This window comes from Xiphias gladius, chromosome 21 (genome assembly GCF_016859285.1).
Source record: "Xiphias gladius isolate SHS-SW01 ecotype Sanya breed wild chromosome 21, ASM1685928v1, whole genome shotgun sequence".
NCBI classification, from domain to species: Eukaryota; Metazoa; Chordata; class Actinopteri; order Istiophoriformes; family Xiphiidae; genus Xiphias; species Xiphias gladius.
This window is the reverse complement of record NC_053420.1, coordinates 4,124,089-4,140,589: the sequence shown is the minus strand read 5'-3', so window position 1 is coordinate 4,140,589 and position 16,501 is coordinate 4,124,089. Positions and strand designations below refer to the sequence as shown.

General features: G+C 43.8%; 1 protein-coding gene across 1 annotated transcript in view; it reads right to left on the bottom strand.

The window, feature by feature from the left end:
* grip2b (glutamate receptor interacting protein 2b) overlaps nt 1–15,792 on the bottom strand; it is a 47,899-nt gene extending 32,107 nt beyond the window's left edge. The window contains exons 1-7 of the mRNA XM_040116406.1: nt 15,719–15,792; nt 9,544–9,679; nt 9,148–9,293; nt 7,807–7,893; nt 6,876–6,951; nt 1,229–1,374; nt 657–804 (exon numbers count right to left, since the gene is read on the bottom strand). Of these exons, the coding sequence (XP_039972340.1) occupies nt 657–804; nt 1,229–1,374; nt 6,876–6,951; nt 7,807–7,893; nt 9,148–9,293; nt 9,544–9,679; nt 15,719–15,746 (767 nt within the window). The 5' untranslated portion in view covers nt 15,747–15,792. The remainder of the gene's footprint in view (nt 1–656; nt 805–1,228; nt 1,375–6,875; nt 6,952–7,806; nt 7,894–9,147; nt 9,294–9,543; nt 9,680–15,718) is intronic.
* Nucleotides 15,793–16,501: the final 709 nt, after the last annotated feature.

Genomic DNA, 16,501 nt, shown 5'->3' with positions numbered 1-16,501 from the left:
TTTGTGTGTGTGTGTGTCAGAGACAGGATATTACACAATGACACAATTAAGTTAAAGGTCCTTCAACCAAAAAACTGAACGTACACATTCACGACATGCAATCAGTCTAGCAAATAACCTTGATTATTGTGCTTCCTATAATTATGTTCTGACAAAACAATGGAAAAGTCATGCAGATGGCTGTATTATTATTAATGCACTAACCCAGTTAGTTTCATTGTATTATATTCATTCTATGTGTTGTAGTTACTTTACAAAAAGAAGCATTGTCCTATACGGCCTTATATTTCTCCAGTGTTTAATCGCGGTTTTAGGAGAAAATTATAATTACATTCTGTCACCAATGAAAAAAAGCAGCCCTTCTTCTCAGGCTGTGCAGGACCAACAGGCTTCACCAATCAGAGGTTTAGGCCAGCCTTCATGTAGTCTGAGAGGCAAAACCCGGGGCGAAGAACTGTCCGCGAGGCACTCGCTGCTTATTTAAACCTTACAGCTATGACCGCATGGAAATAATCAGCACTTCTTTCGTCTCAAGTTAAACAGAGGTTAGAGGGTCACTCAAGGTCAAAGTGCAAGTGTGCATGTGTGCAAATATGTTGAGTGTGTGTGTGTGTGTGTGTGTGTGTGTGTGTGTGTGTGTGTGTGTGTGTGTGTACCTGTCCACCACGCTGCCAGCTTTGACCCGGTCGATGACAATGACCTGCTTGTTTCGATGATTGGCCGACGTCAGCGTGATACCCAGTGTTGCTCCCGGCGACTTCGCGATTTCCACTAATAGTGGACCGGAAGCGTTTGTTACTGTGTCTGATTAGGAAAAAAGTGATTTCAATTGTTATCCTCTTTCTCTTTACTGTCGGCTGATGCTCCTCTGCAGGTGAGCTGACAACAATGGAACAGCAGAGAACCTTTCAATCTGTGTATCACTGTGTATCACCAACATTAAGCCGCCTAGCAGATGAGCTCGAGGCAAAAAATGCCCCTTGAATGTATAAACCTCCCGATGTGATGACCAGCGATTTCTTTGTAATGCATTCTGGGGGAGTTAAATTGATCAGTTTTACCTAGAAAAAAGGCAGAGCTCAGCCTGAGGGGGCAGAAAATGCCAACACATCAACAAAAAGAATCAATTTTTTAATTTCAGTGGCGTTTTAGAAAAAAGTCTGGAAACTTTTGCCCCACAGTTTAATTAATGTCCGAGTCAGGTTTTTGCCTGCGTGAGGTCTCTCACCCATGATAGTGACGTCGTACTCTATCTGGAACAGGGCTTCCTGACCGCACTGAGCCAACACGATGAGGGCGTCGCTGTGGTTGGCGTTGTGCAGTGGCACGCCGTCCACACTGAGCAGACGATCACCGGGACGCAGCGTGCCCTCTCTGGAAACACACACACACACACATACAAAAAGACAATGATGATGATGTTCAACAGAGTGATTATAGAAGAAGATTCAGAAACACACTCCGTCCAGAGACTAACGACTGGAACCGTATTTCTCTTTTACCTCCCGCTTCCTCTCCCCCATTCCTCCCCTTACACCTTCTCCTCCTCACTCCTCGATTCGTTCTCTTCTCTCAGAACCCCTTAGTCTACCGTTCCTTCCTACCTTCAGTCCCTCCAGTTCAAGTTCAAATGAGCCCGATGTGCACGACTGGGCGATGGCCGTTGCTGCGAAAGCAAGTACTGCATAGGACACAATATGCTGTGCAAGACACTGTGTTAAACCAGTGAGAGTGAAAAATCATGACAAACGAATGACAAACCCACTGAAAGAAACTCTCTTTTCAACCGTACCCTTCCTAACTCATTCTCCCTTCTTCAAATCCTGCTTTTGCTTTTACTGTTGCTCTCGTTTCTTCGTCTTACTCATTTCCTTTGTGTCTTTCAAGCCTCTCTCGCCTTCTACCTCTTACTCCCAACTGCCGCCTGTCGTTATGAACCCCTCTTCCTCTTCTCTCTCCCCTCATCTGCCTGATACTTACAGTGTCATCTCTCCCCTGAGTTCAAAAGGAGGACGAACGCAGTGGCAAGGGCCCCTCATGATGAGGGCTGACGCTGCTGCGCTTGCCAGCAGTCAAAATATTGAGATGGAACTTTGTCATGTGATTTAGCGTCATTTAAATTAGGGTAATTTTCCTTGCTTGACAAAAACACATTTAAGGACTGGATACTTGACATTTTAGAGGCACTCAGTGGTATTTTTCAGGGCAAGTATTTATTTCCCCCAAAAAGTGGAAATGCAGCGTTTTGAATGTTTCATGCAGAGGGCTGCATTAGCCGATAGATGCTTTGTGCCTGATGCCGGAGTGCGAGTAGTGCAGAGCTGTCATCGCACCAGCCAGAAGTTGTAAAGTATGACGCTAATAGCCCTGAGGCTTTCTAACAACATGATGCAAGCTAAGCTGATAGCAAAAGGCTTTATTACGGCAGGAATTAGGTTGCACGGTGGAAGCATCTTAAGAAGGAAGTTCCACGGGAAATATCTGGGGTCACATACGAGTCTGATTAAAAGTTTGATTCAAACAAAACTGACACAAAAAGGTTTCGCCCTTGGAACCACCTGGGAAACAGGTGGGCAGAGCGAAGGTGACTCAAAAGCCGACTTTGGTCACTTTTCTGAATCCTGGTGCAAAATGGCGGCTCTGCATACAGTACAGGCTGTTGTACTCAAACTCTGAGGGGCCGACATCAAAATCTCACGTTTGCTGTCGTTCACATTTGACCAGTTTCCAGACAAATAAGAAAAGGATTGTATAAAAAAAATGTGTGTAGTTTTAAAGAGGGACACAACCCAGAGCTATTGTTTGAAGAGTTAGGGTAGTTTAGTGTGGATTTTTCCCTCTAAAGAAAACTCTAATTTCAAGTTGTTGGGCAAAATAAACGGTCTTAAGGACATCACTGACATTTAGCCTGCTTTAAAGGCCCGAGGCGCTCTCTGTTTCTGTCTCTCCTTCTGTTCAAGTAACGATGCAGCGAAAAGCACTTTCATTTTGGTCCTGCAAAAAAAAAAACACCACGGCTCTCTCTCTTCAAATTTAATTCCCACTGGGTAATGCTAAAAATGTAGGCCCTCCTGGGACCGCGTGGTGCCGTGGATTAAGTTTTTCTCCAACTGGCATTTGAATGGGATATGAAGCAGCATGGATATCTCATTCGCTTCCCCTGGACTGACCCACATTCTCAGGATGATTTTCTTTAGAATGGTGTTGGATGAGCTTCAGGGTGAAATAACTCAGTAGTAAGATAGAATTTAATCTTGCTCTTGTCCCAGTCTGTCAATCTGCACGTGAACCTGTGGAGGTTTATTCAATCTGCGTATGAACGTTTGGCTGTATTTTGTATAAAAATCTATTTTACGTGTGCTCTTTTACTGTATACTAATAGAGCTATAGGTTAATATAAAGGTTGGGCAACTAATAAGGCCATAGGTGATGTTAAATCACTAGTTTTGGTCGATCTGGAATAAATTTGCACTAAAACATATAATGCATCACGGTGAAACAGCCTAAAGATGGTGTCAACGATTTTTTTTCACATTGTTGCTACTAGAATTTAAAAATAGCATCTCACAGTTCTTAAGTCTGGCATCAACTGATTGAAGCTGCTAAGTGATCAGAGAAGCGGGTTATGCTTTATTCTTGCAATCTTTTCCTGTCTCGGCTGGAGTAACGTTTTAGAAACAACAGAGTCAAGCCGCCGTCAAAAATGGCACTTTTAAGCAGCGAGCTTGTTGAGATGTTAACACAGATGGGGGGAAATTAAAGCAGTGAAACCCATCGGCATGAAGTGGCTTCGAAAGGCATTTTTTCCACCACCGACCTCCACAACAGCTTCAGTGCTCCTTGTCGTTGATTCTCCAAATCTGCTGAGCCCCACTGAAGGGACGAGCACTATTCTTTCAAAAGCTGTTCCCCTATTTGGTGTTTTGTTGGCGGTGGGCAGCACTTTTTCACACAACACTCCAAAATCTATCACAGGTATTTTGTTGGATTAGCGTCCTGTTTTCTCCACTCATCCATTCGGGTTTTTCCTTTAATTTGTCACCGGTCTATGTTTTATGCTGTTGGTGGAAGTTTAACTCTTAAATTAAAAAAAAAAAAAAACAGTTTTCTGTTTGGTTTCATTACTGTGGTACTTTTATTGGCATTGCTCAGAGAAAACTTAGTGTGAGCTTAAATGCCAAGCAAACAGGAAAATTACCTACTCTGCTAATTCCCTGGTGTCAGGTAAAGAATTCTCACAACTACAAATGTCTGCAACATATCCAGAGTCGATTCCCTAACGGGGATCGGTTGGTTAACTGATCAGTGTTAACTGATACGTTGAATTGCTCCAAAGTTTCGGTGAAAGCCATTTCGGGTGACTTTGCTTTGGGTTAAAGTTAGATTAAAATATTTTGGCTGAGTTGGTGTCCAATGACTTTTGGAGAAGGTACGTTCAGTGCGAATTGGAGTTTCTACGAGATCAGCCTCAATCTAAGGCTGGATAATAATCCAATGTTGTAAAATTATCAACACTGAATTACTGACAATCTTTTGCCGACCTAAACTTTATCTTTGATGGCTACGCTACTGGCTAACAGAAAATAGTGTCAGTAGTCTTTTTTTAATGCACCCAGTAAGAATACAAACATTTCAAGTAACGAGATGACAGTCTTTTATTTTCATGGCGCATTATTTATTGCGTTTTTATGGCACCACTTGTTTTCTAAACTGAGCGAAGGCCTTTTAGTTGACGTTGGGTTGCCATTAGCTAAAAAAAAAATAAAAAGTGTATTGTAACTTCTTCAGGATTCACGTGTTCGCTTTGAGTCTCCTCTCGACCGAAAGATGCCCACTACCTGGGATCCTCCCTAAATCAAAAGTTTTCTTACAGAAAAAGAGGTTAAAACATTCTTTATCTGAAGGTTTGTGTTAAAATTTTCATTGCATTAGAGTTACCTTAGCTCCCCCCGTGTTTCTGTGTAGGAGAGTTATTGTGTATAAGCCCTCCCCGTGTGTAGTCATATAAATGAAGCCTCACTGAAGCCTTAGCAAAAATATTTCCCAACTGCAGAAAACATAACCACGGCCGTTGTCCCGTTGTTCATCACAATGCTCAGAACTGAGAATTGGCATGGAAGCCACTGATATCCAGCCAGATGTTACACCATCCAAACAGCCCGAAGTCCAAGTCCAGAAGTCCAGAATTTTTAATTGGTTACACGATCATTAATTAGCACCGACACATCGCAAATGGGCAAACATGAAAAGGAAATGATCATACTCTGATTCATTAAAACATTTGTCATCAAGTCTGAGTTTCTGTGGATTTTGTTTTTCTCTCTGTCTGTTACATTTCGTTCTTGGACACACCTTTTATGGAGCTTATTCCAGACAAACTGGAAATGTAAAGGCCATTGTTTCCTTTGCAGGAGGGTATTTTTTCTCAGGATGATTTAAACTAGTGTGAATTTGTAACAACTATTGCTCTGGATCTACCGAAGGTAGACTCACTGTTGAATTACACCATTTGAACAGTGTAAAACCTGACATTTATATGAAAATGTCGTGGATTATTACTTAAACATGAGGGCTGAGACAGACACACGATGACAACATCGAAGGGATATGAGGTGGTTCGTGCCTCTGCAGCTATGAGTAGCACAGAACTGTCAACATACCAGTGACGGTCACAGTGAAAGACATTGTTATCCCTGGGGTTTATTCTAAAAAAGGCACAGACAAGTCTCCCAGACTCCTGACTAGAACTGTGCCGCTGTTGGTTTTAACTCGAGGGAGACCGGCGTTCATCTGGCTTTTATTATTTTTCCTAGATATCACTTAACCCCATAAACGTGGATGTATGTCGCTGACTGACTGACTGACTGACTTAATTAGCTCTGACATTACACCATTGGCTGGCCGGCCTAGTGTTGAAGTTTGCTCTGTCAAAATGGAGTGGCGCAAGTAGTCTCCATTACGTCACCGGGCGGCGTTTACGGGCAGGGTTGCCAACTTAGCGCCAGTATCTCTAGATTTACCGACTTTTCAAACCCCTTTGGCAACTTTTCTTCACAAAAGCGCCTGGCCACAAATCTCTCAGCTTTCTGGACGAAGCTTAGCGACTTCCCGTGGCAGAGAGTCGCCAGTGTTGCCCCGTGAGCGCGAGTTCGGGCCTTCCCTCCGCAGGCACACCTCTCTATGCGTCTCATTGAACTGACGGCAAGGCATCTGACATAGATGTGAACAAGCTCCTAACTTCCTCTTGGAGTGATCATGTTACAGGTAAATACAGCTGAAATCACAGCACAGCCGTTGTCTTCATTTATATATTTTGATATTTCATTTTCTTATGTGTGAGGTGATTTTGTCAGATGACGATCGGGTTAGAACATCAGGATTTTCAGCAGTGCGGAGCAGCGGCCTGGAAATGGCTTGGAAGTGATTCTCTGGTGACGTGCAGTATTAATGGGCCGCGTTTCAGTCTCTATTTCATCCTTGTTTTGTCGTCTGACAACAGAAACAGAGAAACATGCAGACTAGAACAGCTTTATTGGGAGTGCGGCCGTATTAAATGACGGTATATGTGAGCACAGAGAGTAGCAAACAGATGAAGGCTGGTCCAGCCATGAGCTTTGTTTTGACCTGGTCTTGTTTGGAATACATTGCCCTTTTCAACCTAAAATAAACCCTATATCTGGCTCTGACTGTATAAGTGTTTTCATATTTGCTCGGATATTTTTCAGTGTAACTGTCTCTGTTTGTATGCGTGTGGCCTTGTGTGAGTCTGTGCATTTATGTGCATGTACAGTGTGTGTGTGTGTGTATACACACTATGTTGCTGTCTGTGCAGCATCTGTGAGCTTATGTTTGCCTGAGTGTGCAGTCTGAGCTACCTGTCTGCAGGGCCTCCTGGCCTGACGTAGGTGACCACCAGGGGGCGTGATCTGTGCCAGTCCTCCTGTGTACCACCTGTAAGAGGAGCAGGGCAGAGTTGATCACGCTAAACTCTGGGGCCTCACACGTCTAGAACCCCTCACATCCTCCATCTTGAAATGTCAAAAACTCAAAAAACATGCTTCAAAAAGGTAATCCATCGAACCTAGAAGATGACCAGCGGTAACAAAACACGGATGTTGACTAGGTTCATGATTTGTTTTAATCATAAAGGAAACGTTACCCATAACCTTAACTAAGTAGTTGAACCTAACCAAACCTTAACCATAGGATGTGGCAGATAAAAAGAAAACGCTCCTCTGATTCATTTAGGCTCAAAGTATTGTCTTAAAGTATGAGGCCTTGTTCTGTAAAAACACATCAGTGACAAAAATTAACGCAACTGGCAGTCGCTGTAACGGGCTACTGATTTCAACACGATTCAAGACCCCGACAAGTTGACTTTCACACTCAACGGTGAAAAGATCTGAAACCGATGGCTGCCGGGAATGCTGGGAATCGATCTGGATTTACACGGCATGCTTCAGAAACGGTCAGCGGAAACATAAAGTCTATCCAGTTTCTAGTTAATGGAATGAAACCTCTCAATCACCACAGCCTTCCTGTTAACCATAAGTCACTCAGTGTGCCCTGTTAGACGAGTGACAGCAGAAAAAGAGAGACCGCAATTTCATATTCCTCCTCGATCTTCTTCCTTCTCTTACGGATTCATTTGACCTTTTTTTCAGTCCCAACACAAAGAAATGATGCCATGTCTCTATTTTTAAAAGGACAGGCAACAGCGATACTGCAGCAGTCTCTCTACGTAGTGTCAATCACAACAATTCACGTAGTCCTCTACAGTAATTGGTTCATTTTACTAATGGTTACCTCTCATGACGAAACCAAAGCTGTTCCCCTCTTTGTGCAAACAGATGTCGATTGTCTTCGATATGACCCCTGAGGTGCTGTCTGGTGCTTTGAGATGGGGGAGAAGGTGGAGAGAGGGAGAGAGAGAGGAGAGAGAGAGAGAGAGAGAGAGAGAGAGAGAGAGAATTTATTACCGTTAGTGAACGAGAGAGAAAAGTAATTTATGCTCTAGCTGTCGCTGGAGCTTTTTTCTAGAATACTTTGTTTCTGTTGCAGATAAAAATCAAGTAGAACTGAGGGGTTTATTCACATTCATTGAATGTTTGATCACCCCAATGGAGCATATAGATTAGATACAGACAAATGAAAATGTATAAATTAGGAATTATAAAGTTTATAAAGTTTATACTGTGAATTTCACCTGGATCCCAATATGTATACAGTGAGGGTTTTAATTAGGAACATTTATAGTCTCTTATTCTTCTTACTGCAGCCAATAAAACTTAAATGTGAATTATACTATATTATATATACATACATACACGTGTGTGTGCGTGTGTGTGTGTGCGTGCGTAGGGGAGTGGTTGGTGCTTAAGTCAGACAATGAGCTCATGGAGTTCAGACTACTATGTACTCTCGGTATTACCAAGCGTTCCCGCCGAGAGCACAGCGTTAAAAAGATAGGGGATCCATTAACGAGGGTGTGTTGATGCAGCAGTTGCTGGGGATACAGTGAAATAGTCAGGTTTGAGTAATAGATCCCTGAGTTTAAAGGCTTTGCACATGAGAAAACACCGTGCGGCGCTTTATGACACTACGACAGAGAATATTTGGAAAGTTACAACTGTTTTATCCTTGCCATCGCCAGGGAAAAAAAAGGAGAATTTAAGAGTGACAGGATGGCGTCGCATTGCGTTTGGCAACCCTGTGTCTTTCTGCTGCAGCCTTATGCATCAGGATCTTGGCTGCAACAACAGTAGTGTCACTGAAATGAGGGAGAGGGGCTGCGTTTCTTTCCGCCCAGAATCCTAGGAATGTGGAGGTCTGGGCGGGGGAAGTCTGACTTTCATGCAGGAAACCGCAGTACTGATTATGAAGTGCAATCTCCATCTGTCTCCATCCTTAACTAAGTGTTTAGTGGGCCAGAACCACCATCTTTCTCTAGCCTTAACCGTCCCATAGACACCATGCACGTGAAAAATGTCAAAATAAATGTCTTTGAACGAACTCCGATATCAGCCCTCTTGTCTGCCAGTGGGGTTGCGTTTTTCACACAGGGCTGGTCACAGCCATACCAGGAAAATATTGCTTCATGGCCCCTAAAAACCATCGAAAAGTGTATGTTGTCCGGCTAATATGCACCTGTGGGGGGCAGTTCATACTCCACCTCCAGCAGAACTCTCTCGCCTACGTTCTTCAATAAGCTGATGATCTCCTCGTGCCGCAGCTTGGTCAGATTGATGCCATTCACTGACTTGATGTAGTCACCGACATTTAGCTGGTCACTCCTGCAACAAGGAGAGCGATTAAGGCACGTCAAAGCTTGCAGAACGGAGACGGGGTTTGATCACAACTCTATTATAACAATCGGATGTACATTGCTAGGAAAATGTGGCAGTTGTACTTTAAGACCAATTTATTTTTTTCCCTCCTGATTGTATCGTGAAATTCTTCTTACTTTCTATCTTTTCTTACACTGAAAATCAAGAAAGTCTGAACGCATTTATTCTTCTTTGGTGGTGCCTGTGTTTCACCCACCTGGCCGCCAGTCCTCCGGGCCGTAGGTTCGATACCCGTGGTTTCCCATCCTTGTCGGTTCCTCCTGAGATGGTGAGGCCAAGTGTGCTGCCTTCTTTCTTCACCAGCTCCACCATGGTTACCCCCCGCAGAGCTTCTAAGCAAAAACACACACACACACACACATAAAGACAGATACGCGCGCACAAAACAGGCAAAGAGAAGGACGTAGCCACGTAAACACACACACACACACACACACACACACACAAAGACAGACAAAGACAGATACACACACACACTCAAACACGCAAAATACAGCAGAGAGATAAGTGGTTAGTGGCTGCCCTCTGTCCATTCTGATTCACGGATTAACGTGAAGCCGAGATACAACAAAAGATAAACTGAAAGACATTTGCCGCTGTGTGTCCTTGAGTGAGACACTGATCCCCTTTTCGGCTCAATATGAGAGAATCAGTTGAAATGACTGAAACGTAAACGTGAAGGTCAGATAAGATAGGCATCAGTTAATGAGCATTAAAAAAAAAAAAAAAAGCCTCATTGTTTTCTTGCAGACATGACACTTGAAAAGTTCCCCGCAGTGAAGAAAAGGTCTTGGAAGGTTAAAATGCAGCAGGGGTAACAGCAAATATGTACAACAGTCGCAGAACTCTTCAGAGTAAATTATGCTAATTAAATCACATTTTCTAGGACAGAAAACTCTATTAAAAAGGCAGAAATAATAATGTATTTTGCACATATTTAGACTTTCTATATTTTGCTGTAGAGATCGTTTTGACTTTGAGATTCTTCTATCGTGATTCACTTGTGAAAACCAACACGACATAATAAAGTTCAATCGGGGCGGAGAACCCCTTCATAGGCGTTTCATGTAGACTGTGTGACACTGAAGCGCGACAGAAAAGCCATTGTGTTAACATTAGAATATTTAGCTTAGCTAATGCTACAATTTTGAAAGGAAATTGAATAAGTTAACTCAGCCTGAAATCAAACCAGCCACCGGATTTCAGAAGGATATAATCAGTACCAGGGAAGGCTGTAAGTCCCGTTTGTTGATTAAACATGAACGCTCTGATCGACCTATATTGCCAAATAAGTAAAATCAAGATTAAATGTGTCTGCTCCGTACCGACGAGTTTGGCAATGATGATGGCCCCATCTGCAATTCATACACTATTGGGACTGTGTGGGCACTGAACACCTGTTTTATTGTCATTATCGTTATCAGTATCGGAGAATCGTATTTCTGGGCTTTGGTTTGTTGATGACGGCGCCACGCACAGGGGATTCTCCAGCGCACGCTTTACCGTCATTCAGTGGGCAGCTCATGACTAGACAAGGAATTTCGATCCACCTCTTCTAAGATGGGGACTGAAGTGCGGCTGTACATGCTGTTTTTTTCCAGGCGGAAGGAAATGCGAGACTCCACCGATCCAACTCTCCCGTAACACTGTCGGACTCACGACGGACAGCTTGAAAAAAAACTAAAAGGATCAGGATTGAGGAAGCAGAACCGTAGATATTTTCTTTTTTTTTTTTTCATTCCACACGCTCCTCTTCCTTGCCTACGTTACCCACAATGCCACTGGAATGTCGACAGCTCTCAGAGATTGGGGCTTGTCGTGACAGCAGCGGATCATTGGGGCTTGAGCCTCTAGCCTCGGTCAGAGTTGAGGAGCGGGCTACAGAGGTCTGGTAGAGCTCACTTCTTTCTAGCTCCACACCCCCAGATTTCTTTCTTTCTTTCTTTCTTTTCCCCATTTTCAGATTCGTAGTCTCCGGCCACAGTCTCCAGACTTCCCATAGCTCCCTCTGGAGACACCAGAGGCTCCATACAGCTTTCTGTCACGTATATAGCAGTGCTACTCCGCAGAGATTTGTCATGTGCGACAACACCGGAGTTCCTCCCTTCAGGAGTCTCATCGGGTGTTTCGCGTTGCACACGCACCGACCGGCCCCAACAGTAAAACCGGCTACCGCTTTTGATGTTGCGGTTGAACGGTGCACACGCAGGTGTCTTGTTACCGTCACCGGTGACTCGTATCTAATCACGCGTCTCTGTGTAAAGTGTCAAAAATGTCACTTTGGACATTCGAAATGAAATCTAGACTCTGCGGCAATCTGTCGAATAAAAATACATATCTGACAAATATCAACTAAACAGCCTTTAAAAACCCATTATTATAATAAAATGCGTATAACAAAATGCTTCAGGAAACCAAGACTACTGACATACTTTGAGGCAGTCTTTAACTTGTGTAAAACTACAACCCCTCCACTGAACCCACTGATGGGAATTCTCTGTGGACTGTGATAACAACGCTCCAGGAACGCTGGACCACTCTGACTGTTTCTACTGGAGGACAAAAAAAACTATTGTACAGTGCTACAACATATTCCCTAAACACTCAATTAAACTACTGTATAAACAAAGGCAACACAATATTCGGGGGGAAAAAAAAGACATGTAACCTCTTTTCTAACAGCTATTCTCGGCCTGAGTCAAGGCAGGATGAGGTAAACAACTTAATGGGTTGACTTGGGAAAGATGCGAGTCCGGTTCACCCGCGTCCTCCCTACTGCTTTGAGAATAGAGTTCATGACAAAAGTTCACGAAGAAGGGGCTAGTTTCTCCACGACTGTGTGCACGGCCATCTGATACTGCTTCTACAAAACATGTTCGGGTCGCGTCCAAATCGTCGCCCAGCTTTCGAACGAGGCAGCGGACACCTAACGGCTAGCCATAATAAAACAAGGGCATGAAGGAAAAAGGAACCGTGTTCTTCTCTTTTCTACAGTGATCATATGACAGCAGACCGATGCAGACATTTTAGAGTAAGAGAGTTCATTTCTCTTCCAAACAAACGATGTCCCCAGGAGGAGAAGAGAATCCGTCATGGGTGAGAGGGGTTTGGGCCTATCAAAACCTAAACCTATAAATTACAGTAAGTTTAAGGAAAAAATTTCATACTTTGGAAAACGCGCTTAATCGCTTCCTTGCCTTGGGGGCAAATGAGAAGATTGATACCGCTTGCGTGTTTGTACTTTAAGTTACGAAGCTACGGCCAGCAGCTGGCTAACTCAGGACCGGTGGCCAGGCGTTCAGCGGAGACTCCGGGAAGTTACCGGTCCTGGCCAAGAAATAATTTGGCACAAGACAAAACCTTCACAACAGCAAATTCTCTAAGTCAGCTGGTCGTAGCTTATTTATATATTTACTGTACAGCCGTGAGAATGGTCCAAATTTCCTTCCACTCTTCCACCAAGAAAGCCTTTTTAAAAACCTAAGTTAAAACTGCAAAGTGAAGGAACACACAATCCAGTGAATCACAGTTACCTAAAAAGAAGTGCCGGCCAAAAACGAAAGACAGAATTCTGTCTATTACTATTATACAGCACTAAAAACTATGTTGTGAATTCGATACGAATCCAGTTTACACTGATACGTAGTGCCTCCAAAAAACCAGCAACACTCAGTCACACTGCACCTTCTCCTGCCTACTCGCCTTTCATATGTTACTAAAACTATCTGCCATGCCTATACGCTGGTAACTGGTCTTTCTTTACAAGAGGTTGCCCTTGAGGGCGTAGGCCTTGCTGTAGCGGTGTGCGCTGGCTGCTGTCGGGCAGTGGGCTCGGCGCTTGTTAGCCTGTGGATATTACTGCTGATTCCTGCCGCCTGTGGAGTTCGGACAGTTCGGTCGGGCAGGGCCGACGGCGGGGCTGCCTAAAATGCATGTCATGAAGGTGGGAAGAAACCGGAGTGCACTTCGGTTTATTTCAGAGGTAAGATTTGACCATTTGGATCGCGGTAAAGAACGAAGTCACTCATGTCTACAGAAGGTTAAAGATCAGACTCCGGTGTTAGGGAGTGAAAAATGTTAACGTGCTCCTCATAAATACACATGAGAAATACAATATAACATTATAGCAAATATTTCATCAGTATGTGGGCCGAATATGATATTAACTCGCACAGTACAAAGCAAATTTAAGAATTTCTGGTTCGTGAATAGGTTTAGTTTTTTAGTCCGAAGTAGCCGAGAGAAACTTGGGCAAAATGAGCACACTGGGCTGCACTGACAGATCTGTCTCTCCATTGTCTTTATTTGGTTCATCACATTTTACACATACACACACACACACACACACACACACACACACACACACACACACACACACACGCACACACACACACACACACACACAGGTAACAGGGACAATTAGGTGAGTACTGCAGATAACTAGGTATAGGTAGGCTGTCATTCAGTCTCTGTATCTTCCATGCACACTCCAGCACACCCTCGCACACACGCACACACACACACACTCAAACGCACAAACACACACACACACACACACACACACACACACACACACACACACACACACACACACACACACACACACACACTCAAACGCACACACACACACACACACACACACAGCACACACAGACACACACACACACACACACACGCACACGCACACACAGACACACACACACACACACACACACACACACACACACACACACACACGAGATGAAGCTTGGGTGTGATAGATGGCTAGATTAGGTAAATCCCTCAGGCAACACTCAGGATCAGTGGGGTGCTTCACATCACAGTTATCTCTGGTGGGGATTACAACACACACATACACATTGACACACACACACACACACACACACACACACGCACGCACGCACATTATCTGCAGAGAGGTCGTTCATTAATTAATCCTTGTACTGTTCATATTTGCATAAAACCGCCAAAGCTTTTACAAATGTACTTTGATGCCGTGAACATCATCTGAGCTGAATCCATCACAAAATGAGTTTTTCCTCCAGAGATGCAGAAGTGACCGTGTTGGGATTCAACACATTTTATCTACTACTTTATTTTTACGCTCAGGCAATGAAGCCATGAAAAGATTGTTACTCTACACTACACAGAAAGACACTGATGATATGATTTGCATTATGTAAGCAGAGACCTATTTTACAAGTAATGACGCCCCCGCATATGGAAAAAATATCTCTGTCTCTCTCTCTCTCACACACACACACACACACACACACACACACACACACACACACACACACACACACAGAGAGGATGGAGGGGTTTGGTCAAGGTGATAAAATATGAAAGTTCAGTCACTGCTGTGGGAATATTGTCTCATTGCTATTTAAAATGGTTGCAGAATAAAGCAAAGACAACCAAAACAATAACTCCCCTGCAGAAATCCGTTTTCGAGCAATAAACTCCGTTTCGCAGCGGTTCCCAAAACGGCGGCTGCGTACAAGCGGCCGATGAGAATGAACGCAGGAAGCTCGCTGCAACGTAACGCGGCTCGTTTGACGACTTTTTCATCCCGCAGAGCTCATTCCAAGCCCGACAACGACACACGGCACAGCCGACAGGATGGTTTGGGTCACTATCCCGGAGGTGTGCGGAATGATATGTCACCTGCTTAATGTGATGCGGGGGTCTGACATCATGCAGGAGGGGTCATTTAAACATTTTAATTAACACCAAGTAAAACTGGCAAGAGAAAGGTATAGTTGTCCTCAAAAGGAGCACATGGGAGAGACAACTGAAAAACCGAAATCCTTTTAGGGCTTCAGTTTTAATTTGCACCCACTGCTACAGCATCGGGTCGCCGTTAAAGACCAATAAAACTCCCAAGAAGATTGTTTTTTAGGGAAGGAGAAGGAACGGGGGTTTCCTTGTGAAAACAAATGACAAGAATCTATGGTGAATGTGTGGGTTTTTATGATCGATGTCTATCATGGCAGAAAATAATAGAATAGTAATAGAACGGTGGATGGGTTTGAACTCCAGGACATTTCGGGACCAAACACGTCTGTTGACAGACAGCCTGCGACCTTGTTGTTTTCGGGCTGCCTCGGCGGCCCCCGGGTCACTCTGCCTCCTGCACACAAAGTACGTCAGAATCTGACGCTGAACTGAGGAGGAAAATTACCCAGGTCGACAGGGTAAATCTGTTTTTTTGCAAATGTCTCAAACTAATTAAGCAAATAGCTGTTGTTGCCCAATTCTGCTGTAGGCATTTGAGAGAAATTACACCAAGAGATCATTATGAGACTTCAGAGTGGTGGTGATGATGATGATGATAGATGGATAGATGGATAAATAGAAGTGGGATATACCTGGTATACTGTGTCTTCTTGAGGCCATGGTTTGTTCTGGTCCAGAGATATCCTTTGTTTTTCCGTATGGCCCATCATCTAGAGAGAACAGAGGCAGAGAATAAAACTTTAAAGGTAAATTTCTTGTCCTTTTTTTGGTTCAAACATCTATTTATCAATATTTTGACAGTGACAAAACAAAAAAAACAACAGTATATATGACCTTGCATATCAAAAACCAGAGGTTTTTTGGGTGTTAAGCACAAGATAGAAAGAGTTGGAGGAAAGATTAATTAAAGCTATTGATATGAGTTGAAGATTAATGGTGTTCATCACCTGACAGCTCATCAGAGACGAGCAACGGGTGTTTGGCTGGGAACTTTGGAGGGGCAGGGGTTGGGAATATAGCATGCACTTCATTTACAGCGTGATAGGACTGTTTTGACCCAACACACAGCAACTTCGACTGGAATCTGCTCAACGCGGACGCATTTACATGCACACTTGTTAGTGTTGTTAGCGAGCGGAGACACAGTGTTCTACTTAACGCAAAAAACAATCCACGTCATTGGAAATGTGAGCTTTTGTCCTGCTACCAAAGCACTGATGCAAAAATGTGCATCTGCCAACAGTCGCTCATCGCTGAATGCATTTCATCTCCCTCTCAACCCATGAATCACATTTTCCTCCTCTGCGCACGCCCCGTCTTGTTGGAACAAGAAACTATTCTCCACAGTCCCCCCGCACATCGGTGCCGATGAACACGATACGTGTTATTAACGGTCTGTTTATTTGTCGGATCTG